The sequence below is a fragment of the Thalassophryne amazonica genome, chromosome 17 (genome assembly GCF_902500255.1).
Source record: "Thalassophryne amazonica chromosome 17, fThaAma1.1, whole genome shotgun sequence".
NCBI classification, from domain to species: domain Eukaryota; kingdom Metazoa; phylum Chordata; class Actinopteri; order Batrachoidiformes; family Batrachoididae; genus Thalassophryne; species Thalassophryne amazonica.
Window position 1 is genome coordinate 58,397,577 of NC_047119.1, and position 25,637 is coordinate 58,423,213.

The 25,637-nt window shown below is 40.8% G+C and overlaps 2 protein-coding genes across 4 annotated transcripts in view; one reads left to right on the forward strand and one right to left on the reverse strand.

The window, feature by feature from the left end:
• Positions 1-272: 272 nt before the first annotated feature.
• LOC117529112 (zinc finger BED domain-containing protein 4-like) lies at positions 273-1,443 on the reverse strand. Its single transcript, XM_034191812.1, has 3 exons — positions 900-1,443; positions 678-822; positions 273-582 (listed from the first exon to the last, which is right to left on the reverse strand). Exons 1-3 carry the CDS (start codon positions 1,441-1,443, stop codon positions 273-275), a joined length of 999 nt encoding a protein of 332 aa, XP_034047703.1.
• An 11,701-nt stretch (positions 1,444-13,144) lies between these two features.
• The window catches only part of LOC117529851 (nucleolar transcription factor 1-like), a 29,893-nt gene continuing 17,400 nt past the window's right edge, over positions 13,145-25,637 (forward strand). For 2 of the 3 annotated variants that reach the window (XM_034192726.1, XM_034192728.1), the window contains exon 1: positions 13,145-13,465. In XM_034192726.1, the coding sequence (XP_034048617.1) occupies positions 13,313-13,465 (153 nt within the window). In that variant the 5' untranslated portion in view covers positions 13,145-13,312. The remainder of the gene's footprint in view (positions 13,466-25,637) is intronic. The other variant, XM_034192727.1, reaches the window with a different exon arrangement.

The following is a 25,637-nucleotide window of genomic DNA, read 5'->3' on the forward strand; positions in this document are numbered from 1 at the left end:
ACAAACCGATTACCCACAAAACAGAAATACTTAGTTAAAGAAACTGTAACATAGACATAGAGCATATGAAAAAGATGAGCAATTAGCCCACTGTCTCTGACAAATATGCTGTAAAATACCTGAGTTGCCGTGACACTGTCAATCGTTGCTTTCTCAAGCCTATCCCAAGCTTCTGTAACACCAACTCCCAGCTTGCCTTTAAAGCGAGGGTCCATCAATGTGGCCTCCTGAAGGAAGTTCTGAATTTCTTTATCCTGTAATGAAAACATGATTTAGTGTCCAGTAGTAAAAATTGTGTAGTTTGGCTTCTCTCTTTGTGAACATAGAGATTGGCTGCAAATAGAGAGTACCTGGTATCTTTTTTCAAGATCTCCCCAGACCTTCTCTTTTATAGCAGCCACAAACATACTGTCATCATCTGTGAGTAAATATCGTGCCTCCAGCTTTGTGAGGATTGGGATGATTTGGCTGCATGTGGGGGACTTGTCACTTGACACGCAGAGGGTTGAGGTGTACAGGACTTTCATGCATTTCATGAATTCCTCTGCCTTCTCAAAATCACTGTCAGTGAGCCGCTCTAGTCTATGGAATATAAACAATAATAAAAAAATGAATGAAAATAATTACAAAAGTTAAACTGACATTATTACAAGGGACCCTCCTGTCTATCACCTCACCTGTCCCTCTCCATTGGCTTCCTCAGCCTGTGATCGAGGCAAGCTGCCTGGATTGCAGGGAACTGCTCCACAAACCGCTCAACCATGATGTACAGAGAATTCCAGCGAGTCCTCACATCAAGGATAACATTATGCTCTGGCAAATCTAAAACACAGACATTTGAATTACAATAAACAACTTCTTATATTTAAATGTATCATGATTATATTAATGCTATTTACTGAGGAGTCGTTGCTTCTCTCTCAAAACAGTTTTGCTCATGGTGGAGCGCTTCAACCACACCACCACTGCACGGATCTTTGCACACCACCTGGTCACAGCTTGGATGCCATACACCTTCTGTGCTGCCAGGTTGAGTGTGTGGGCAAAGCATCCAACTTTTAAAAATTTTAAATTTTTCAGTGCAACATCCAAGTTGCTTGCATTGTCAACTGTGGCAGCAAGGACTTTTCCAGTCAACTTGAACTCCTCAAGAATTTTGTGGATTTCCTCTGCCACCACTAGCCCTGTCTGAGCCTCATAAACTGCTTCAGTGCTCAGAACTTTCTGCTGGATGCTGCCCTTGTAAATGTAGTGAACAGTCACTGTCAGATAGTGGTCCTGTGCCACGCTGGTCCATCCATCGCAAGTAATTGCAGTTTTGCTGACGTGTGCAAGCTGTTGGATGACATTCTGTTTCACAACAGAATACCATGCAGGTATTAAGGTGTTGGATAGGTCATCCCTGGATGGTGGTTGATATTTAGGGTTCAGGGCAATGCTCATCTCCCTTCAAAAAAAAAACAAAACAAAAAACAATATGTATGTGTATATATGTATGTATATATATATTTTAGTCTATTTTAATATCTACCACTTTTTCACCTAAAAGATAGTGATTCCACCGTGGAAAATGGATGAAGCCCCATCACCACAAATGTGGTGACTGCCCTGTGGATTTCCTCCACCTTCTCCTTGGGTAGTGCATTCTTCTTAGCCAGGGTGAAAGGAGTCACTGTGGTTACTTGAAAGCCAGAAATAAAAACATTATCAAAATAGTTAATAATATACACCTGTTACTCATTAAACGAAAATTGATACTGATGTAAATATACTGAAAGTTCAACATTTTGTTTACATATATTCAGACTTTTGCTTTAAGCAGACATTGAGCAGAAATATTTAATAGTGTAGCCTCGAGACAGGTATATCGAGACAGGTCACGTACAACTGGCCTACAGTCTTTAGCTATAGCTTACCTATTTGTTGTTCCTATGCAATTGCAAAATTGCGCATTCAATCTTGTGCAATATGCGCATTCAATCTCGTACATTTTGCATACATACAGTACTTGTTATGAGGTTCATGTTAAGCATAACGTCAGCAGACACTAAGTGGAACTATACATAGCCAGGCGTTAGACAGTGTCTAACGCCTGGCTAATAGACACGCTGTTAAAGTGCAACAGTACTTGCTAATGCTAACCTAAGACACTTAATAATCAAGATTTGTGATTGGCATTAAACTAAACTTACCTGAAGAGGAACGGCTGCTGTCATCGTCATCATCGGTGATGTGCAACGCCACACTAGCAGGGCTGGGAGTGGGACTTTCTTCAATTTGCCCTGCAGCTCCTGCTGCCGAAGTGCTGGGCGGTGAAACGTCGCGCAGTTTATCAAACACCGTGCATTGTTCAGCTTTCAAATAAACTCCGTGACTGGCCAGATGTTTCATCAAATTTGATGTGTTACCTCCCTTACATGCAATTGTTTTCTGACATCTGTGGCATGTCGCAGAGTCGTTGCCCTTGGGTGTAAAATGAAGCCAAACTTTGGAGCGTTTTGCCTTCGGCATTTTTATTGATCCTTTTGCTATCAGTTCTCATCAGCTAATGCAGCGCTGACGTCACGCAGGTTGACGCCGGAACACTGTGGTCAGTCGCCCCCTTTCAACTCATGAAAAAAAAAGTCAGGCACCAAAATGAGGCACCGAAATTTTCATTCTTATTTGGTCTTGTTACTACCATTTACGTCGGAACCGGTGCTCTATTGGCACCGCGTTTCGGTACCCAACCCTATAAGTCCATGCCTCAGAGACTGCAAGCTGTTATAAAAGCCAGAGGTGATGCAACAAAATACTAGTGATGTGTTGGAGCGTTCTTTTGTTTTTCATGATTCCATAATTTTTTCTCAGAATTGAGTGATTCCATATTTTTTTCCCTCTGCTTGGTCTAAAAAAGTAGCCGTTACTGACTGCCACAATTTTTTTCCTGATTTCTTATAGTGCTTCTTAAAGCCAGAAAGTTGCCATTTGAAATGACTTCAGTTTTGTGTCATGTCTGTGATCTGCTTTTTTTTTCTACAAAATTAAACAACTGAATGAACATCCTCCGAGGCCGGTGATTCCATAATTTTTGCCAGGGGTTGTAATAGTGATACATTGACCTGAACTGAGCCTCTGAGTTATTTTTTTCAACAAACCTAGAAAATTTAATTTACTCAACAAGGCTGTAAGTTTGACCATTCAGGCAGGCAGGCAGCTAAACATAAAATATATCAAAATGAAAACTAAACATAGTTTTGTGTTTATTCATGTCATAAATTTGTTGCCACGATATTTGACAAATGTCACATTGTAACTGGAATTGTCCCCTTACTTTGCCACAAAATGTGACAGTGTTTCACTGTCTTCTTTTTTTTCTTCCTGATCACTGTCCATGTAAGTTTAGTAATTTTATTTAAACAAACATCTTCTGGACATGAAGATGAAGATGTCTTGCTTTCTCTCTTTCTTTCTCTCTCTCTCTCTCTAATCAGCTGGTTGCAGCAAGTACATAAATAAAATGTGCACGTCAGGTGATCTCTGGGATCAGGGTTGGTGACTCCTACTTTAGGACATCTGTCCCAGCACAGGGACATTTCGGTGTTGTCACACACTTGTGATTGGTCAGCCTGGGTAGTAGAGCAGCAGTAGATGATTAAATTGGCCTGTTTTTAGTCTTTCCTCCACTTGGTCGTTGACGCTCTCTTTCTTTTGTGTGTTTTAAAGTGTTTCTGCAAACATGTCTGAAGTCCAGCAGCTGAGGGACATGCTGAACCTGCAGCTAACATCTGCTGATGAAGGAATGATCACAGACCGGGAAGAAGAAATGTGTCGTTTAAAAGAAGAGAACAAAAGAGGTAAAGGGCTGGATGCTGTTTTTTAATTGCTGAAATCTCTTCTACAGAACAGGTTTGTTTACTCAGCTTTGTCTGTGTTACTGATACTTTATTGTAACAGTCAGATATTTTCCTCATTGGGTATTCCTCCAGTGATTCTGTGAATACTTACACAACAGGATGAGGAGGATTTTGATGAAAGCTAAACATAAAATTTCTCCATATATGTAAAATCTCCTCTAACTTCTTACTGAAACATTGATCAATGTTTTGATCAGCAGGGACTTTGAATTTAGAAATCAACAAAGGTAACTGAACAGATGATGGTTTCAGTGATTTGTGTATTCTGGCACATAGAGGTTTTTGGTTTATTTTGATTCAACACTTGACAGTAAAGGGTCAACATCAGTAACCTGTTGTACACAGGTAAGAGCAGCTCTGATTTTATTTAATATAGTGCCAAATCACAACAAAATCACTTCAAGGTGCTTCACACAAACAAAAAAAATCAGGCATCAGAAAAAGAATCAGGCATTAGAAAGACAACAAATACAGTATAATTACCATACAAGATACAGTACAATTTGTCAGCATTAAGCAACAACAAAAACAAAAGAACGACCAAGGTGATCGCTGGCCACCAGCCCCAAACGTCACCAAAAAAAAAAAAAAAAAAAAAGAATCTGGGTAAAGTTGAGGCCACGGCACACGGCCGTTTCCTAATAAAATGAATTAAAAGATTAAAAAACATTTAAAAGATTAAAAAGCATAGCAACACACTATCCTAGTATGCTAGTCATATAAATGGGTCTTAAGTCTGGACTTGAAAGTCTCTACAGAATCTGACTGTTTTATTGATGCAGGGAGATCATTCCATAGAACAGGGGCATGATAAGAGAAAACTCTGTGACCCTAGGGACACAAAGTAGTCCTGCACCCTGAGAACGCAGAGCCCAGGCCGGTACGTAGGGTTTAATTAGGTCAGCGAAGTAGGGAGGTGTCAGTCCGTGAACAATTTTAGAGGTTGGTAGGAGAACCTTAAAATCTGATTTTGATCTGACAGGGAGAGGAAGCTAGTGAAGAGATGTTAAAATGGGTGCAATGTGGTCAAACTTTCTGCTTCATGTCAAAAGTTTGGCAGCAGCATTTTGAACCAATTGGAGACCCCTAATGCTGGACTGCGGTAAACCAGAAAATAGAACATTGGAGTAGTCCAATCTAGAACCAGTCATAGACAGGATGGGGCGAATCTTCACTATATTTTGCAGGTGGAAGAAAGCTGTCCTCGTAATATCCGTAATGTGGAGATCAAAGGACAAAGATAAAAAATGCTCAAATTGATGCCGATGTCTTGCTGGACCAAGAACCATCATTTCAGTCCTATCAGCGTTTAAAAGTAGGAAGTTAGTAGACATCCAGCTTCTCAGTGATGCAAGGCAATCTTCTAAGGATTTTATATGGATGAGATTACCAGCAGTTATCAGCATGTATACCTGAGTATCATCAGCATAGCAGTGAAAGGTAATCCCAAAACACCGCAATATGTGCCCATTCTGGTGTTTCCGACAAGTGACGTCGCTACTAGAAATGTCCCACCCTGCGCTTCAATGGAATGTAGCTGCTAACGTTAAAAATGGGGGCACAGATTAATTCCAAAGTTGACATAAGTGTGATGTTGTGTTGCGATGACTCGTTTTTAAGTGATAACTGTTCATTTTGATGCAGCCACTGTAAAAGCTGCGGCTCCAAGAAGGTTGTTGTGCACCTGTAGCCATGAGTCATAAACCCAGCCTGTCAATAACCATCTCTGCTAAAGGATCAGTTTTGTGCACAATTAATTGAGTGTTATTATTAAAATCTAAAAAAATACATCTGCTGTCGGGAAAAATGAGCGTCTCGTCAGCTGCACAGCGCGCATGAATGCACACAGCAGGCTTCGCAGCACAAATGTCCAAATTCACTCTCTCAAAGTAAAAAAAAATAAATAAATAAAAAAAAATAGAAATTTAGCCACAAAACACAAAAGGGGTAAAATCCTGAATATGCCAGACTCACCATCATGTTATACTGTAGAAGGGATCGCTTTTTACTTCCGCTTTTTCCACACATGCGCACACAGACGGTAGGCAGAAAACTCCAAGCAGATGCAGTGAGAAAATGCACGGGAAGATGGATTCAGATTATCAACTCTTGATCCCGAACATCGAAAGAGATATTGTGAGGAATTAAATATTGGAGATGACGACCATGAAGGATTTCAAGTTTTTGGAGGCATTTTATCAGTCGTCACGTGAGGGAATGCTGCTGTCAGCTTGCTGCTGCAGATGATAATGTCTGACTGAGCTTTCTGTTGTCTGGTTCCTTCTCTGTGGGCTGACTGCAGCAACAGGATGTGCTTTGAAGTTGAGGAACTTTTTAAACCCAGTCCAACAATGATACTCGCGCAGAGTCGGGCTTTTGTGCGCACTGTGCATCAGGCTGCAGTTCACCTGTGTTACAGTCATTAAATGCAGTTCTTGCATGTGTGCAAGGTTGAAAAATAATGGAGAAAAAAACGAGCCAAAGGTTTCTCTGTGACAAAAAAAAAAAAAAAAAAAACCACAGTGAGGCGGCTGCTTTAATTATACACACCCGCACATACATACACCTGTGCTGATCACACGACTTCCCAAAAAAAAATAAAAAAACAAAAAGATCCACAAATACAAAATCAGCCCATGTGTATTCATACATTTCTACATTTTAACAACCTGAAAGCCAGCAGACCAGCTAGAACTGAACCATGGGTTCCTGGACAGTTACCTCTGTGTTTCTTCTCGCTGGTTTTATTTCTTCCGCGGCTTACAGTCATTTTGACGTCTGTGAGTCCAACTTTACACTTTGTGTTTGTCCGTTTGTCTGCAAAATCACTGTTTTGCGCGTTAAACTGTTTGATTTCAAAATGAACCGAAAATCCAGTCGTTAGTTTGCAGGCCTCATAATAACTTCAGTCACAGTTTATCGCCTAAATGTGGAGCTAAACAGAGAAAACCAAAAGAAAAAAGAAAAGAAAAAATACAAACGGGGAGGTTGTTTTTAATGTCGACCGATCGACTGAAAGGACTCGCTGTTCTATATCCCTCTTTTTTTTTTCCACCGCTTCTGAAACCTACTTTGTTCAGGTATGGCTGTACAAAGCTTTACCAATGGGGCACATCATCAGTTGCGTACCTCAGCATCATTGGGTGTTTCGGTCAGTATCTGCCTGATACTGTACCGCAAAGGCATGCTCGTGTCAGTGGGTCTTTTTAGTTGTCCTGTACTGTACTACTGTACGGCCTGATACCATTTGTCCCTTGGGCGCCAAAAATTGTTACATTTCCTACTGAGAAAAAAAATTGTTACAGTGAGGACTGCTGACTAAGCCACCTTATGTCAATGTGATGTAATAAATCTCTGTATTCAGCCTGGATGTCGAGCAGGAACTGCTGAAACCAGTGGTGGTATCCAACTTGTGAGAGAATAAAGTTATTTGTCTTTTCCACTGCTTTAATCCCATGATCCAAACTGATGTGTTTGTCACAGTGAATTTTAAGAGCATCTGCTTCTCTGACTTATTACAGATCACTTATTACTATTACTATACTATTACTTATTACAAATCACTTGTCAAATCCTTTGACAAGTGATTTGACAGGTGGGGGAACCCTAAAATACAGTGTCACGGTGCAGCAGGGGAAAATTACTCACTTCCACATTAGTATTCCAAATCACTGACTTCACTTTATTTTTGGCCAGTTGGTATTATGTCAACATTGCTTCTGTCTGAACACTGCAACATAGAACAAAACCTTGTTTTTATTGTAATACACTATAAATTTAAATATTAAAAGAGAACCCTAAAACTGATATTTAATATACCAAGATGCCTGAAAATACACAATTATAGCAAAAATGAATCGGAGCATAGACCTTCTGCACAGTCAGTCAACATCAGAAGAAGGGCCTTTATTGTCATTGTACATACATACAGCAAAATTTGTCATTTGCATTAAACTATCTTGGTTAGTTATACACAATCCAAACACTGGGAGTAGTGGGCAGCCACAGTCTGGTGCCCGGGGACCATCTTCAGATGTAGAGATGCTGCCTTGGTCAGGGGCAGAAAAAGAAGCAGACCCTAAATAAGCATGTTTTGTTGTTTAATCAAAATTGTAATGCCTGCTGTATAGTTGAAGAACTGCTCTAGAATTAATCATCAGAATCAAAATCACATCTGCTGTATTGTTACACAGGAATTAAACAAGAATTAATGCAGAGTCAATCATCAATAATCAGTCAGAATAGCAATGTCTGCTGTGTTGTTAAACCTAAAAGAATCACAATATTCCCACGGGCAGGGGTCATGACCAAGCGGTTAGTGCACTTGGTTTCAGTGCGGAAAATTTCCGGCTCAAACCTCACCCCCGCCACATTTCTCAATGTAATGTGAAGTTGCGTCAGGAAGGCCATCTGGTGTAAAACTTGTGCCAATTCAATATGCAGATCCACCCTGAATTTTGTGCGGCGACCCTGAGTGTAGAAAAGGAAACAGCCGAAGGGACTTTCTTACAGTTAACTTAAATCCCACAAAGATTTGCTCTGTGACGCCTGACAGACCTATGGCAGGCCTGTATGTGGCACTGTGACACTTCCACAAAACAGTGATGAAGATATGATGCTCATCAGTGTATCAGCAGAAGTTAGAACTTCACAAAGCAGCACACAGAGTAAATAAACTGTTTTTTAATCTGACGTGTTGCTTTCACCAAGATTCATCATCACAGCCGGACAAAAACTGTTATCCACATGAGAGACCCTTGTTTTGAATAATGACGTGTGGAAATACTTTAATTCCTTATCATGGAATTTTTTTGTGAATAAATGCAGCAGTTTTAAAGAAGTCCCTCAGTGTTTTCTCAGGATGTGTTTCTCAGCCTGAGCCGGAGGAAGCCACAGTTTTTTCCACAAAAAGAAAAAATAACTTATTTTAACAGCTGAAAGTCCTTTCTGCAATTATTTTGTCAGAAAAGTCCCTTTTAGGGTTGAACCGGATACTTGTATCGGATAAAGCATTTTTGACAAGCACGAGTATGATCCGAATAAAACTCATCAATATCTGTGCTCGTGCTGAACGAAAATTCTTATTGGCTAACTGACTGTCTTCACGCTCTGTGATTGGCCAGTTACACGCAGCACTTGCCCTGAGGGTACTTCAGCTGACACTGAACCAGGCAATGTCACTCGCAGTAGCAATAGTGGTAACACCCACCTTGCCCCCACTGAGACTAATATTGCATGTGGTGATGGAGGTCCTCCTCCACCAAAAACCAAAAGGACCTCTGCAGTATGGGACTCTTTTACTGTTTGTGAAAATGATCCCTCCAAAGCCATGTGTGAGCTTTGCAAGTCCAAAATAAACAGAGGTAGAGATCCAAAACATTACAATACAACATCTCTACATAACCATCTGTTATATGTTCATCACATGAGAAAGCTCACTGTATGAACCACCTCCTCCTCCACCTCTCCTGGCAGCATTTCTTCTCAGGACACTGGTGTTCAGCTGAGTGCCGCTAAGGACTCACCTTCTTCCTCCTCTTCACCAATACTCACTGCATTTACAGCAAAGCAGCCATTCTCTGCAAACCATCCCCTGTCAAATAAATTACGGAGATGATTGGTAAAATGATCTGCACTCATCTTGAGCCTTTCTCTGTGGTGGAGAGGAGAGGTTTCAAGTCTCTTGTTGTGTTTTTAGAGCCCAAGTATAAGATCCTGTCAAGGCACTATTTCAGTAGAACTGTAGTGCCTGAACTGTATGAGGCATTGAGAGGGGAGCTGGTCCAGTCACTCAAGGCAGCTGATGGAGGTGTCATCAACCTCACTACCGCTCTCTGGACCAGCAACTTCAGTCCTGTCCTTCCTGCAGAAAAAGAAATCGGCTGTTCCAATGAGGACACATTTGCCTTCAGGTGATGTGGAGGCCTACCTGGCAGATGGGGACATCAGTCTTACAGATGACCCAGTGAAATACCGGTCAGGCAAGCTCTAGTGCTGGCCCAATTTGACACGCTTTGCACTGCAGCATCTCAGTTGTCCACCTTCTAGTGTCCAGTCTGAGCATGTTTTTAGCACAGCTGGAAATGTGGTCAGTCTGCAACGAGCAAATCTAGACCCAAGCCATGTGGAGCAGCTGGTCTTCATTAAAGTAAATGAAGATTTGAAAAACACCATAGGACTATTTGGTCAGTAGAACAACCTCTCTCTCTCCCTCTCACACAGTCACACACAGACACACACACACACCTTAATGAACATTGTTTAACTTTGTGTGAGGAAAAAAGAAAATGCTAAGAACGTTAGGTAGTAAAAATAAATAAATAATTGAAAAAAATCACAGTTTGATAACAAAATAAAAAAAAGAAAAATTGTGTTGAGTATGACAACTCTTGTTCATGTGTACTTAGGAGTTCATAATTTCCTACTACCAGTACATTGAATCTCAGTTCTGAGGTTGTTCTGTTATTCATTCATACACTTAAGAAAATTCATGTTCTGAGTTTATAAAAAAAACTTGTTCTGTAAATAGTTCCTTTACTATTGTGACCAAATCATTGAATCTTAATTCTGAGGCTGTTCTGTAGATAGTTTTGAAATAAACAATAAATATAACAACTTCTGATCAATCCATATCAATTTCAGACTTAAAATAATATACCAATTTAAGCCCTGCCACTTCAGTTAAACCACACCCAGTTCTGGTTTAGGCCACACCCACTCCGAGTAAAGATACAGATAATTTAGTTGGTTGAACAGATACAGATAGTGGTGTACTCGCTCATCCCCAGTCCCTTTATTCTCGATTAGCTTTCACTGCAGCCATCATTTGTCTCTTTAACATTCTGCTAGCGACAAAAATAAATCCATTTATTGATCCAGCAAGAGAGAAAAAAAAAAAAGTTAAATTACCCTGTTAACAACCACATGTCATTCATTATGAACGGCTGAGCTTGTGGAGGCAGGGCTATGACATCATCGACCCATGTGAAAATACAAATTCTGTGTTTGAATTATTTATCCACTCTGGGACCAGTTTTAAAAAGTAGCATTTTCAGATTCTGAAAACGCTGGTTCTCATGGGCATCTGCACTCTTTGGCTTGGTGCTTGAGACTGGCGTGTGCTACAGATGAGAACAAATCCACGCATGTGCAAGAAAGTTCCCTTCACCTCTCCACCAAATGGCACCTCACATACAGCATTTGTTTCTGTGGGACAAAACAAGGCCCGATACTTGTTGGTTGCAAATCATACATACATACATACACACACACACACACATATATATATATATATTCAGTGCATGTCTTATAGGTGCCACTGAAACACTTGTACCACCCTTCATCAGGTCATACTGTAGGTGTTTTGCAGTCGGGCTGAAACGATTAGTCGAGTAACTCGAATAATTCGATTACAAAAAAATTATCGAGGCAAATTCTGTGCCTCAAAGCTTCTTTTAATGTTGTAGTACATATGCCAGGCCTGTGTGTGGCGCTGTAACGTCGGCAGAAAAAAAAACAGAAGAAGACTAGAGCGTGACAGACAGAGTAAAATAAAGCCATTTAAGAGAAAGAGGGTCCACAGTGATCATCTGAAATAAATTTACTGCGCAAAAAGCGCAGCGAAAAACACGGTCCGCTCGACGTGGGGAGTGACTATTGACCCGGCGGGCGGCTGGTGTCTCTCTCTGCTCTGTGCGAGTCACAACACCGTCCCCGGCTACACTGACAAACAGCATAAGTCCAGTCTTTCTTCTGTGTTTCGCATTTTAATGTTCACTTTTTTGGGCAACACGCAACGCTTCACAAACATGGTAACTTAATTAAAATAATAAAAAAGTGACTGCGAGGATTGCGTGTTCAATCTCCAGCTGAAATGCATCTGCTGAATCTCAGAGAAAGAGGGATTAAAAAAAATGCAGGGACCCAGTCCACCAGCATATATATATATATATATATATATATATATATATATATATATATATATATATAAAAACTTAAAAATGGTTAAATTTTAGAAGTTGGAGAAAACAAAACAAAGCCACATCCCATCACCATTTCAGAAAAATGTCAACACATTGGTGCAGCAATATTGTGCTATTGCTTAGTAGACTATTGATGATGTTTAAAAACGCAAAAGTACTTATCCGATTACTCGATTAATCGATAGAATACTCGATTACTAAAATAATCGATAGCTGCAGCCCTATTGCAATCACTTGGGGTTTCTCTTAAGGCCCACTAACACGAACATACCTTTGCTTCATTTTTTTCTGCACATTGGTAATTGAAAACGGCTCTAATCACTTCTTGAATCACATAGGAGGCTGCAGCCGGAGCCGTTCGCACACGCGCACCTAACTACCCGCAGAAAGCATTTTGAGCCATCTAAAAAGGTAATTATTTGTCATGTTTGCATTGTCATCGCTTGATAAAACAGTTGTGTGTTCTTTCCTTCTTGTGTGCAGCTGATAAAGTATGTTTATAACAGATTTAACTTCCGTCCTCCAGACGAGCTGCGCTCTGATGCGATCCACTGACGTGACCGCTCGCTCTGTTCACTTCTTTACTCCACTTGACGAGCTACGTGTAGTGTTGTAAATTAGATCGCGCCACATAGCACGACATTTGTGTGTGAAAGATTTTTTTGAACATTTCAAAATACTCTGTGCACAATAGCACGCACTGGCGCTCCTCTGGTGTCCTGTCTGCACCAGCTTAAGACGAGTTTATTATCCAGCACGACACAGGTCGTGCTATTGCGTGAAGCAAAGGCATGTTCCTGTCAGTGGGCCTTAAGTTTTAAACTACTTTATAATGCTCCCAATGGTATCTCTTGGAATGTTACATTTTTTTGGAGATCTTATACCCAAGGCCCTTCAGGTGCAGTGAAATAATCTCTCTCAGCCTTTGTCTGTTCCATAATTCCACCTCACCTTGAATACCTTTATGGGTGGGGTTTATTTTTGCATCACAGCTGAAGCAAATGAAAGATCATTATGGAATTTCCAAAGACTTAATTATGTTTCACCTCTACTTTAGGCCACAAAAACTATCAGACAGCTTTAATAACTTACTGTTGTCAGGTCAAACTCATCACTGTTACTTTATTCTTGTGAGTGTTGTTCTGACATTTATTGTTAATTGAATTTGTTTCTTTGCAGACATGCAACACCAGGAATGGAATCTGAGTGTTGACCAGGAGGACATTAAAGAAGAAGAGAAGCTGTGGATAAGTCAGCACGGAGAGAAACTTCAGCAGCTGGAGGAGGCAGATCTCACCAAGTTTGGTTTCACTACCCTCTCTGTGAAGAGTGAAAAGTCATCACAGCTTTATCAAAGCCAAAGTGATGAGAGCACAGAGGCTGAGCCTGTACCTAGCAGCTCATCCGTACACAGAAGACTGACAGCAGAAGCTGATGGAGAGGATGACAGTGGATCACAACCAGTCAGCAAGTCAGGTCCAAGCAGTCATTTACAACCAGATACCAGTGGCAGGAGTTCAGACAGTTCTGGAACTGATACTGATGACAGTTATGACTGGAAACAAACCAGAGAACGTTGATCATGTTGTAAGTATAAAAAAAATCAGTATTTTTAGTTCAAGCAATTGCAACATTGGTGAGAAACAATTTAATTGCTGTAAATATGGTCAGATGAACAACTCAGAGCGACACAAGGGGGAGCAAGCAAGCAGAAAACCATTAAGCTGTTCTGATTGGAGTAGAAGACTGAATAGGAAGGAAACTCTGAACAAACATGGAAAAATTCATGCAGTACAAAAACCATTTGGCTGTTCTGAATGTGGTCAAAGATTTGGACAAAAGAGCCACTTGAACAGACACATGATAATTCATACAAGACAAAAATCATTTGGCTGTTCTGAGTGTGGTAAAAGATTTGGAGATAAGCGCACTCTGAGCAACCACATGATAAATCATACAGGACAAAAACAGTTTGACTGTTCCGAATGTGGTTGAAGATTCAGACAAAAGAGCAATATGACCAGACACATGATAATTCATACAGGACAAAAACAATTTGACTGTTCTGAATGTGGGCGCAGGTTTCGACAAAAGAACTATCTGAAAAAACACTTAATAATTCATACAGGACAAATGAAAAAACAAAGACAAAAACAATTTGGCTGTTCTGAATGTGGTCGAAGATTTGGACAAAAGAGCTACCTGAAAAAACACATGATAATTCATACAGCAACAGGCCTGATGAAGAAGAACCTGAAGAAATACCTTGAGGCAATCCCCGGTCACCCAAGTGCACATGAGGTGCAGTTGTCTGCGATTAAGGGAACGATCACCATCTTGAAGAGAGCCCTCGGATACAATGCCAGATCTGGTTAGGATAACTATAGAGCCTAGGGTGCAACTTTAGACCCCAGGTTTGGGGCCCATTGCATTCTACTAAAAAGACATCAAAGATAAATGAAAAACCAAAAGACGAAAACTATTTGATTGTTCTGAATGTGGTCAAAGATTTTCGCAAAAGAGCAATATGACCAGACACATGATAATTCATACAGGAGCAAAACATATCGAAGGAGGTGCAGTAAAACCTGATATTGTCATTTGGAACAAGCAAGAGAAGACAGCAAAAATTATTGATGTGACAGTCCCCAATGACTATGGCCTGAATAGAGCTGAAAGGGAGAAAATCACGAAATACCAAGACCTTAAAAATGATCTACGAATAACGTGGTCATTGAAAGAAATTGATATCATACCAGTCGTGGTGGGAGCAACAGGGCTTATGAAGAAGAACCTGAAGAAATATCTTGAGGCAATCCCTGGTCACCCAAGTGCCCATGAGGTGCAGATATCCGCAGTTAAAGGAACAGTTACCATCTTGAAGAGAGCCCTCGGATACAATGCCAATAATGATTAATGATTAGGATGTAACTGTAGACCCCATGGTTGGGGCCCATTACACTCTGTAAAAAAAGAAATTGAAGAGAAATAAAAAAAAAAGAGCAAAACAATTTGGCTGTTCTGAATGTGGTCAAAGATTTGGATTAAAGAGCTACCTGAAGAGATGTTGGGAAAAATACCAATATTGTTCGTTCAGACAACACTGATGAAAAACAATTTAAAGCCTCTAAATATGGAAAAGCATCTGGTCACATGAACAACTCAGAGCAACAAAAGGGGATGAAAGCAAGAAGAAAACCATTTAGCTGTTCAGATGGGAGTAAAGGACAGAAACAGAAGTGCACTCTGAACAAACATATTAGAATTCAGACAGGACAAAAACCATTTGTCTGTTCTGAGTGTGGTCGAAGATTTGGCCTAAAGGGCCACCTGAAAAGACACATGATAATTCATACAGGACAATGTGCTGGTAGCTTCGGTCGCGTTAGGACCAGTTATTTTTTGACTCCAACAACGCTGCTTTTAAAGTAGAATTCCTTCGTGAAGAGGACATGCAGCCGTTGTTGGTGATTAAAGAAGAAACTCTCCCTGAACACCAGGAATGGAATCTGAGTGTTGACCAGGAGGACATTAAAGAAGAAGAGAAGCTGTGGATAAGTCAGCAGGGAGAGCAGCTTCAGCAGCTGGAGGAGGCAGATCTCACCAAGTTTGATTTCACTGCGAGTGAAAATGATGATGAAAAACCAGAGTCATCACAGCTTTATCAAAGCCGAAGTGATGAGAGCACAGAGGCTGAGCCTGTAGCCAGCAGCTCATCTGTACACAGAACACTGACAGCAGAAGCTGATGGAGAGGACAATGGAGGACCACAACCAGCCAGCAACTCAGGTCCAAACAGTCATTTACAACCAGATACCAGTGGCAGGAGTTCAGACAGTTCTGGAACTGAGACTGATGACAGTGATGACTGGAAACAGACCAGAGAACTTCAGTCAAGTTTTAACTGTCGGAAAAATACCAGTATTGTTCGTTCAGGCAACACTGATGAGAAACAATTTAAAGGCTCTAATTATGGAAAAGCATCTGGTCACATGAACAACTCAGAGCAACAAAAGGGGAGGAAAGCTAGAAGAAAACCATTTAGCTGTTCTGATCAGAGTAAAAGACAGAAACAAAAGGGCACTTTGAACAAACACATTAAAATTCAGACAGGACAGAAAACATTTGACTGTTCTGAGTGCGGTCAAAGGTTTGGACGAAAGGGCCACCTGAAAACACACAGGCAATCCCCGGTCACCCAAGTGCACATGAGGTGCAGTTGTCTGCGATTAAGGGAACGATCACCATCTTGAAGAGAGCCCTCGGATACAATGCCAGATCTGGTTAAGATAACTATAGAACCTAGGATGCAACTTTAGACCCCAGGTTTGGGGCCCATTGCATTCTACTAAAAAGACATCAAAGATAAATGAAAAAACAAAAAGCCAAAAAGCATTTGTCTGTTCTGAGTGTGGTCAAAGGTTTGGACGAAAGGGCCACCTGAAAACACACATGATAATTCATACAGGCCAAAAACACTCAGCTGGATAATCCACCAGATCAGCATAGTTCTGATCCTGGACTCCAGCAACAACAGCATCAATGGGCCAAAAGAAACAAGCGAAACTACACCACAGTTAATTGGACCATTGAAGAGAAAAAAAAAGATCTTTCACTGCTTCACTTACTCAAGGCATGAGAAGTGGGGCAGAAAGAAAAAAGCAGTATTTGAGGAACGCATAAAAGAAGCGGATTTACCTACACAAAAGAAAGAAGCCACAACTACCGCAAAACTGGAATCGATTGCCTCACAGTTCGCAAAATATCTGACGACTGAGGAAATAAAAAAAAATAAAGGAAGAAGCCCAAAAGGAAGCGATAAAAGACTATCAGTTGCTGGATAAAGGGAAGCAACTACAGTTTAAAAGGAGTCAGTGGAAGAGGGAGGAAGAATGGATACTCTTGTGGGCAAAAGAATATGCCAAAATAAAATACCCCAAAAATCAGACAAAGACATCCAAAGAATGGCAAAAAATATTCCACCACCACAGCCCAAGTAAGAAAGACATCACTTGTAAGAATCTCACAACCCAAAAATCAAACTTTATCAAACAAAAACATTTCTCAGATAATGAAATAAAAACAATGCAACAGGAGGTTGAGAAAATAAGAGAAGGCATCTGCCCTCTGACGCAACCCATTACACCACCAAAAAATGATTGCCCTCAAAAAAAGTTTATCCCCGAAAAAACAAACCATCCACTGCCTCCCGAAAAACCGAACCATTCACTGCCTCCCGAAAAACCGAACCATTTATTGCCTCCCGAAAAAACGAACAACTCAATGCCTCCCGAAAAAACGAACAACTCAATGCCTCCCGAAAAAACGAACAACTCAATGCCTCCCGAAAAAACGAACAACTCAATGCCTCCCGAAAAAACGAACAACTCAATGCCTCCCGAAAAAACGAACAACTCAATGCCTCCCGAAAAAACGAACAACTCAATGCCTCCCAAAAAAACGAACAACTCAATGCCTCCCGAAAAAACGAACAACTCAATGCCTCCCGAAAAAACGAACAACTCAATGCCTCCCGAAAAAACGAACAACTCAATGCCTCCCGAAAAAACGAACAACTCAATGCCTCCCGAAAAAACGAACAACTCAATGCCTCACGAAAAAATGAACTCACTGCCCCCTGAAAAAACGAGCAACTCATTGCCCACCGAAAAAACGAACAACTCACCAGCTCATCTACAAAATAATTCACAGGTGCACACAGACCCAGAACAGCAGGAACTAGAAGAGGAATTGGCAAATAAGATTGAAGAAACAAGAAAAATGGACATGAAAGAGCGCCCAAAGCTGACTAAACTAAAAGAGAATAAAAAATTCAAAAATATCCTTCAAAAAGTTAACATAGGACTGACCAAACTGGTCCCAAGAGGAGCCACATTGACAGAGTTAAACTCTGTAAATTATGGAGCGGCATGGTACATACAAAGTAAATTAGCCCCACAAGATTTGGAGAGAAACAGTACCACAAATAAGAAAAAGAATATCATGCCACGATGGAAAAAGAAATTACAACAAAAAATCAGCTGCCTAAGAGCAGAGATCTCCCAAATGGCCACATTTTTGGGAAACAAGAACCACAAAAAATCTTCTAAAAAAAAAAAATCGCATTAAAAGAAAATACAATGTTGAAGACAAACTGCTAGGTGGAAGGCTGGCTGAACATCAAGCCTTAGTAAAAGCTTTCGCAGCACAAATTAGGAATAAAGACAAGAAAATACAAGCAAAACAGATAAACTATTTGCAACAAACCCCAGACTAGTGTACAGAAAGCTGGCAAATGACACAATAGAAGTACAACAACCACCTGAGAGAAAGGAAATTGAAAAATTTTGGAGACCACTCTTTGAAGACCCAAAACACCAAGAGGCTGAGTGGATTGAAAAAATACAACAGAAAAACAAAGACAAACAACAAATGCCAGCAATTGTAATCAATGAAGAAGAGATCAGAAAGAAAATGAGTGAATACAGTAACTTCAAGGCACCTGGCATCGACAAAATCCCAAATTTTTGGCTGAAAAGACTGACTGCATTACACCAACATTATGCTGTGGCTTTCACAAAAATATTGAACGGAGAAGAGGACACACCAGACTGGCTAACGACAGGGAACACAAGCCTAATTCCAAAAACCAAGGAAACACAGCTTCCCAACAAGTACAGACCCATCTGCTGCCTAACAACAACATACAAATGGCTGACAGGAATCATAGCTGATGCCATTTATGAACATCTTGACAATGGTGGCTACCTGGAAAATGAACAGAAAGGATGTTCCAAAAGAAGATTAGGAGCTAAAGACCAGTTACTGACAGACAAAGCTATCCTGGAGGACTGCAAAACAAGGCAGAGGAACCTCAGCATGGCTTGGATTGATTACAAAAAGGCATTTGACAGTGTACCACACTCCTGGATCTTGAGGTGCTTAGAACTCTACAACATCAATGAGAAAATAAGAACCTTCCTGAAAGCACAAATGAACAAGTGGAACACCACCATCACCCTCAATCACACAGAGGGACTAATAACAATCCCAGACGTACGAGTTCAGAGAGGGATACTTCAAGGAGACAGCCTTTCACCTCTCTTATTCTGCTTAATCATGGACCCGCTCAGCAAGATCCTGAAGCAGCAAGACATTGGATATGACTTAAGTAAAGACAAAGGAAAGGAAAACCAAAAACTTGTGAACCATCTGTTGTTCATGGATGATTTGAAAATCTATGCCAACACAAAAAACGGACTCACTCAACTCGTGGAAACTGCCCATAAGTTCTCAAAAGACATTGGCATGGAATTTGGACTGGATAAATGCTCAAAATGCACAATGACAAAAGGAAAAAAGACAAAAACCGAAAACATACAATTGGATGAAGGGAGCTACATTGAAGACCTGGCTGCAGACTCCACATACAAATACTTGGGAATTGAACAAAGTAATTCAATTGAACACAAGAAAATGAGAACAAAAACAACAAAAGAATACCTAAACCGCTTAAAAAAGATCTGCAAAACACAGCTGACACCAAAAAATAAAATCACAGCCATAAACCAGTTTGCAATACCAGTGGTGACCTATGGGTTTGGCATAGTGAACTGGCCACAATGCAAACTTAACAAATTGGACACAAAAACCAGAAAAATGCTCACCCTCCACAAAATCACATACAGAAATCAGTGCATGGACAGAATATACCTACCTCGCAGAGAAGGCGGTATGGGTCTTACTGAAATCAACCAGGCCTACAGAGCATCGATAATAAGTATTGGACAGTACTTAAAGAGCTCTGAAGAAGAAATCATAAAAACGGTCACACAACACCACGAGGCCATAAGTGAACGGACCTCAATCACTAAACTGGCAAAAAACTTTGGCGGAGAACTTCTACAAGAGAGAAAAAGCAACAGTCTCATGCCTGCAACAAAACTTGCAAGACAGACCAGAGAACAATACTGCAAAAAAGAAGGAAAACATCGAGTGGAAAGATGGAAACAACACAAAAGAGCCGGACGTTTCCAAGAAGAACTCGAAAAGGAATACATCGACAAAGTTGGATCAATGCAGTGGCTAAAAAATGGAAAACTTGGTTTTGATGGAGAAAGAATTCTGATTGGAGCACAACATCAGGGACTTCTAACTAATGGCTTCAAAAAAATGGCAGGGATCTCACAAAATGATAAATGCCGATTCTGTCATACAGCTGTTGAGAGTGTAAACCATCTAACATCAGCATGCCAGATCCTCATGGCAGATGGGCATTATACATCCAGACATAACAAGATCTGTCAATATCTCCACTGGAAGATCTGCAAGGAACTGGAGTTGGAAGTCAAAGAACATGTCTGGGAGCACGAGCCAACACCAGTATCATCCAATGGAAAAATAACGATCTTCTACGACAAAGAGATCCCAGCAGGAAGACACATAGAAGGAGGTGCAATCAAACCTGATATTGTCATCTGGAACAAGCAAGAGAAAACAGCCAAAATCTTTGATGTGACAGTCCCCAATGATTACGGCCTGAATCGAGCTGAAAGGGGAAAGATCTCAAAATACCAAGACCTGAAAAATGACCTAAGAACAACATGGTCATTGAAAGACATTGATATCATTCCAGTTGTGGTAGGAGCAACAGGCCTGATGAAAAAGAACCTGAAGAAATACCTTGAGGCAATCCCCGGTCACCCAAGTGCACATGAGGTGCAGTTGTCTGCGATTAAGGGAACGATCACCATCTTGAAGAGAGCCCTCGGATACAATGCCAGATCTGGTTAAGATAACTATAGAACCTAGGATGCAACTTTAGACCCCAGGTTTGGGGCCCATTGCATTCTACTAAAAAGACATCAAGGATAAATGAAAAAACAAAAGGCAAAAGGGCGGTCGAGGCTAAAGCTAGTTAGCTGGAGACACTGGAAACTCTTCTCTGAACAGATTAAACTTCACTCTGTGATCCTCGAATAAGTTTTTTGAAGAGCTCCAGAAGCACAAAGGTCGACAGTAAACCGGAAGAAGAAGAAAAGGCGAAGTTAGCGTGAAAAGGTGGAAGAGCTGAGAAGGTTGTTGAAACAGCAGCTAACTGCTGCTAATGCTGAGATATTTGAGTTGGTAGAAACAAAGCTCGCAGAGCAGCAAGAAGAAAGGAGTGGATTTAAAGAAGAGAAGAAACTAGTCAACGTGCTGGAAGCTGTTTTCAAGCCTGAAATTCTCTGATCCAGAGCAGACATGCAGCCGTTGTTGGTGATTAAAGAAGAAACTCTCCCTGAACACCTGGAATGGAATCTGAGTGCTGACCAGGAGGACATTAAAGAAGAAGAGAAGCTGTGGATAAGTCAGCAGAGAGAGCAGCTTCAGCAGCTGGAGGAGGCAGATCTCACCAAGTTTGGTTTCACTGCCGTCCCTGTGAAGAGTGAAAATGATGATGAAAAACCAGAGTCATCACCGCTTCATCAAAGCCGAAGTGATGAGAGCACAGAGGCTGAGCCTGTAGCCAGCAGCTCATCTGTACACAGAACACTGACAGCAGAAGCTGATGGAGAGGACGATGGAGGACCACAACCAGCCAGCAACTCAGGTCTAAACAGTCATTTACAACCAGATACCAGTGGCAGGAGTTCAGACTGTTCTGGAACTGAACAGAAGAACACTCAGCTGGATAATCCACCAGATCAGCATAGTTCTGATCCTGGACTCCAGCAACAACAGCATCAATGGGCCAAAAGAAACAAGCGAAATTACACCACAGTTAATTGGACCATTGAAGAGAAAAAAAAGATCTTTCACTGCTTCACTTACTCAAGGCATGAGAAGTGGGGCAGAAAGAAAAAAGCAGTATTTGAGGAACGCATAAAAGAAGCGGATTTACCTACACAAAAGAAAGAAGCCACCACAACCGCAAAACTGGAATCGATCGCCTCACAGATCGCAAAATATCTGACGACTGAGGAAATAAAAAAAATAAAGGAAGAAGCCCAAAAGGAAGCGATAAAAGACTATCAATTGCTGGATAAAGGGAAGCAAATACAGTTTAAAAGAAGTCAGTGGAAGAGGGAGGAAGAGTGGATACTGTTGTGGGCAAAAGAATATGCCAAAATAAAATACCCCAAAAATCAGACAAAGACATCCAAAGAATGGCAAAAAATATTCCACCACCACTGCCCAAGTAAGAAAGACATCACTTGTAAGAATCTCACAACCCAAAAATCAAACTTTATCAAACAAAAACATTTCTCAGATAATGAAATAAAAACAATGCAACAGGAGGTTGAGAAAATAAGAGAAGGCATCTGCCCTCTGACGCAACCCATTACACCACCAAAAAATGATTGCCCTCAAAAAAAGTTTATCCTCGAAAAAACAAACCATTCACTGCCTACCGAAAAACTGAACCGTTTACTGCCTCCCGAAAAAACGAACAATTCACTGCCTCCCGAAAAACCGAACCACTCATTGCCTGACGAAAAACCGAACCACTCACTGCCTCCCGAAAAACCGAACCACTCACTGCCTCCCGAAAAACCGAACCACTCACTGCCTCCCGAAAAACCGAACCACTCACTGCCTCCCGAAAAACCGAACCACTCACTGCCTCCCGAAAAAATGAACAACTCACTGCCCACCGAAAAAACGAGCAACTCACCAGCTCATCTACAAAATAATTCACAGGTGCACACAGACACAGAACAGCAGGAACTAGAAGAGGAATTGGCAAATAAGATTGAAGAAACAAGAAAAATGGACATGAAAGAGCGCCCAAAGCTGACTAAACTAAAAGAGAATAAAAATTCAAAAATATCCTTCAAAAAGTTAACATAGGACTAACCAAACTGGTCCCAAGAGGAGCCACATTGACAGAGTTAAACTCTGTAAATTATGGAGCGGCATGGTACATACAAAGTAAATTTGCCCCACAAGATTTGGAGAGAAAAAGTACCACATATAAGAAAAAGAATACCATGCCACGATGGAAAAAGAAATTACAACAAAAAATCAGCTGCCTAAGAGCAGAGATCTCCCAAATGGCCACATTTTTGGGAAACAAGAACCACAAAAAGAATCTTCTAAAAAAAAATAAATCTCATTAAAAGAAAATACAATGTTGAAGACAAACTGCTAGGTGGAAGGCTGGCTGAACATCAAGCCTTAGTAAAAGCTTTCGCAGCACAAATTAGGAATAAAGACAAGAAAATACAAGCAAAACAGATAAACTATTTGCAACAAACCCCAGACTAGTGTACAGAAAGCTGGCAAATGACACAATAGAAGTACAACAACCACCTGAGAGAAAGGAAATTGAAACATTTTGGAGACCACTCTTTGAAGACCCAAAACAACACCAAGAGGCTGAATGGATTGAAAAAATACAACAGAAAAACAAAGACAAACAACAAATGCCAGCAATTGTAATCAATGAAGAAGAGATCAGAAAGAAAATGAGTGAATACAGTAACTTCAAAGCACCTGGCATCGACAAAATCCCAAATTTTTGGCTGAAAAGACTGACAGCATTACACCAACATTATGCTATGGCTTTCACAAAAATATTGAACGGAGAAGAGGACACACCAGACTGGCTAACGACAGGGAACACAAGCCTAATTCCAAAGACCAAGGATACACAGCTTCCCAACAAATACAGACCCATCTGCTGCCTAACAACAACATACAAATGGCTGACAGGAATCATAACTGATGCCATTTATGAACATCTTGACAATGGTGGCTACCTGGAAAATGAACAGAAAGGATGTTCCAAAAGAAGATTAGGAGCTAAAGACCAGTTACTGACAGACAAAGCTATCCTGGAGGACTGCAAAACAAGGCAGAGGAACCTCAGCATGGCTTGGATTGATTACAAAAAGGCATTTGACAGTGTACCACACTCCTGGATCATGAGGTGCTTAGAACTCTACAACATCAATGAAGAGCTACATTGAAGACCTGGCTGCAGACTCCACATACAAATACATGGGAATTGAACAAAGTAATTCAATTGAACACAAGAAAATGAGAACAAAAACAACAAAAGAATACCTAAACCGCTTAAAAAAGATCTGCAAAACACAGCTGACACCAAAAAATAAAATCACAGCCATAAACCAGTTTGCAATACCAGTGGTGACCTATGGGTTTGGCATAGTGAACTGGCCGCAATGTGAGCTTAATAAATTGGACACAAAAACCAGAAAAATGCTCACCCTCCACAAAATCACATACAGAAATCAGTGCATGGACAGAATATATCTACCTCGCAGAGAAGGCGGTATGGGTCTCACTGAAATCAACCAGGCCTACAGAGCATCGATAATAAGTATTGGACAGTACTTAAAGAGCTCTGAAGAAGAAATCATAAAAACGGTCACACAACACCACAAGGCCATAACTGAATGGACCTCAATCACTAAACTGGCAAAAAAACTTTGGCGGAGAACTTCTACAAGAGAGAAAAAGCAACAGTCTCATGCCTGCAACAAAACTTGCAAGACAAACCAGAGAACAATACTGCAAAAGAGAAGGAAAACATTGAGTGGAAAGATGGAAACAACACAAAAGAGCTGGACGTTTCCAAGAAGAACTCGAAAAGGAATACATCGACAAAGTTGGATCAATGCAGTGGCTAAAAAATGGAAAACTTGGTTTTGATGGAGAAAGAATTCTGATTGGAGCACAAGATCAGAGACTTCTAACAAATGGCTTCAAAAAAATGGCAGGGATCTCACAGAATGATAAATGCCGATTCTGTCATACAGTTGTTGAGAGTGTAAACCATCTAACTTCAGCATGCCAGATCCTCATGGCAGATGGGCATTATACATCCAGACATAACAAGATCTGTCAATATCTCCACTGGAAGATCTGCAAGGAACTGGAGATGGAAGTCAAAGAACATGTCTGGGAGCACGAGCCAACACCAGTCTCATCCAACGGAAAAGTAACGATCTTCTACGACAAAGAGATCCCAGCAGGAAGACACATTAAAGGAGGTGCAATCAAACCTGATATTGTCATCTGGAACAAGCAAGAGAAAACAGCCAAAATCATTGATGTGACAGTCCCCAATGATTACGGCCTGAATCGAGCTGAAAGGGGAAAGATCTCGAAATACCAAGACCTGAAAAATGACCTAAGAACAACATGGTCATTGAAAGACATTGATATCATCCCAGTTGTGGTGGGAGCAACAGGCCTGATGAAGAAGAACCTGAAGAAATACCTTGAGGCAATCCCCAGTCACGCAAGTGCACATGAGGTGCAGTTGTCTGCGATTAAGGGAACGATCACCATCTTGAAGAGAGCCCTCGGATACAATGCCAGATCTGGTTAGGATAACTATAGAGCCTAGGGTGCAACTTTAGACCCCAGGTTTGGGGCCCATTGCATTCTACTAAAAAGACATCAAAGATAAATGAAAAACCAAAAGAAAAAAACAGTTTGGCTGTTCTGAATGTGGTCGAAGATTTGGACATGAGCTACCTGAAAAAACACGATAGTTCATACAGGACAAAATCACATACAGAAATCAGTGCATGGACAGAATATATCTCCCTCGCAGAGAAGGCGGTATGGGTCTCACTGAAATCAACCAGGCCTACAGAGCATCGATAATAAGTATTGGACAGTACTTAAAGAGCTCTGAAGAAGAAATCGTAAAAACGGTCACACAACACCACGAGGCCATAACTGAACGGACCTCAATCACTAAACTGGCAAAAAACTTTGGCGGAGAACTTCTACAAGAGAG

Excerpts from the sequence above, each read along its gene's own strand:
- LOC117529112 (XM_034191812.1), bottom strand. The coding sequence starts at position 1,443 with ATGAGCATTGCCCTGAACCCTAAATATCAACCACCATCCAGGGATGAC. Across the intron at positions 823-899 it reads AGAGAAGCAACGACTCCTCA|ATTTGCCAGAGCATAATGTT; the intron begins GTAAATAGCATT and ends TCTGTGTTTTAG. Across the intron at positions 583-677 it reads AAGCCAATGGAGAGGGACAG|ACTAGAGCGGCTCACTGACA; the intron begins GTGAGGTGATAG and ends TATATTCCATAG.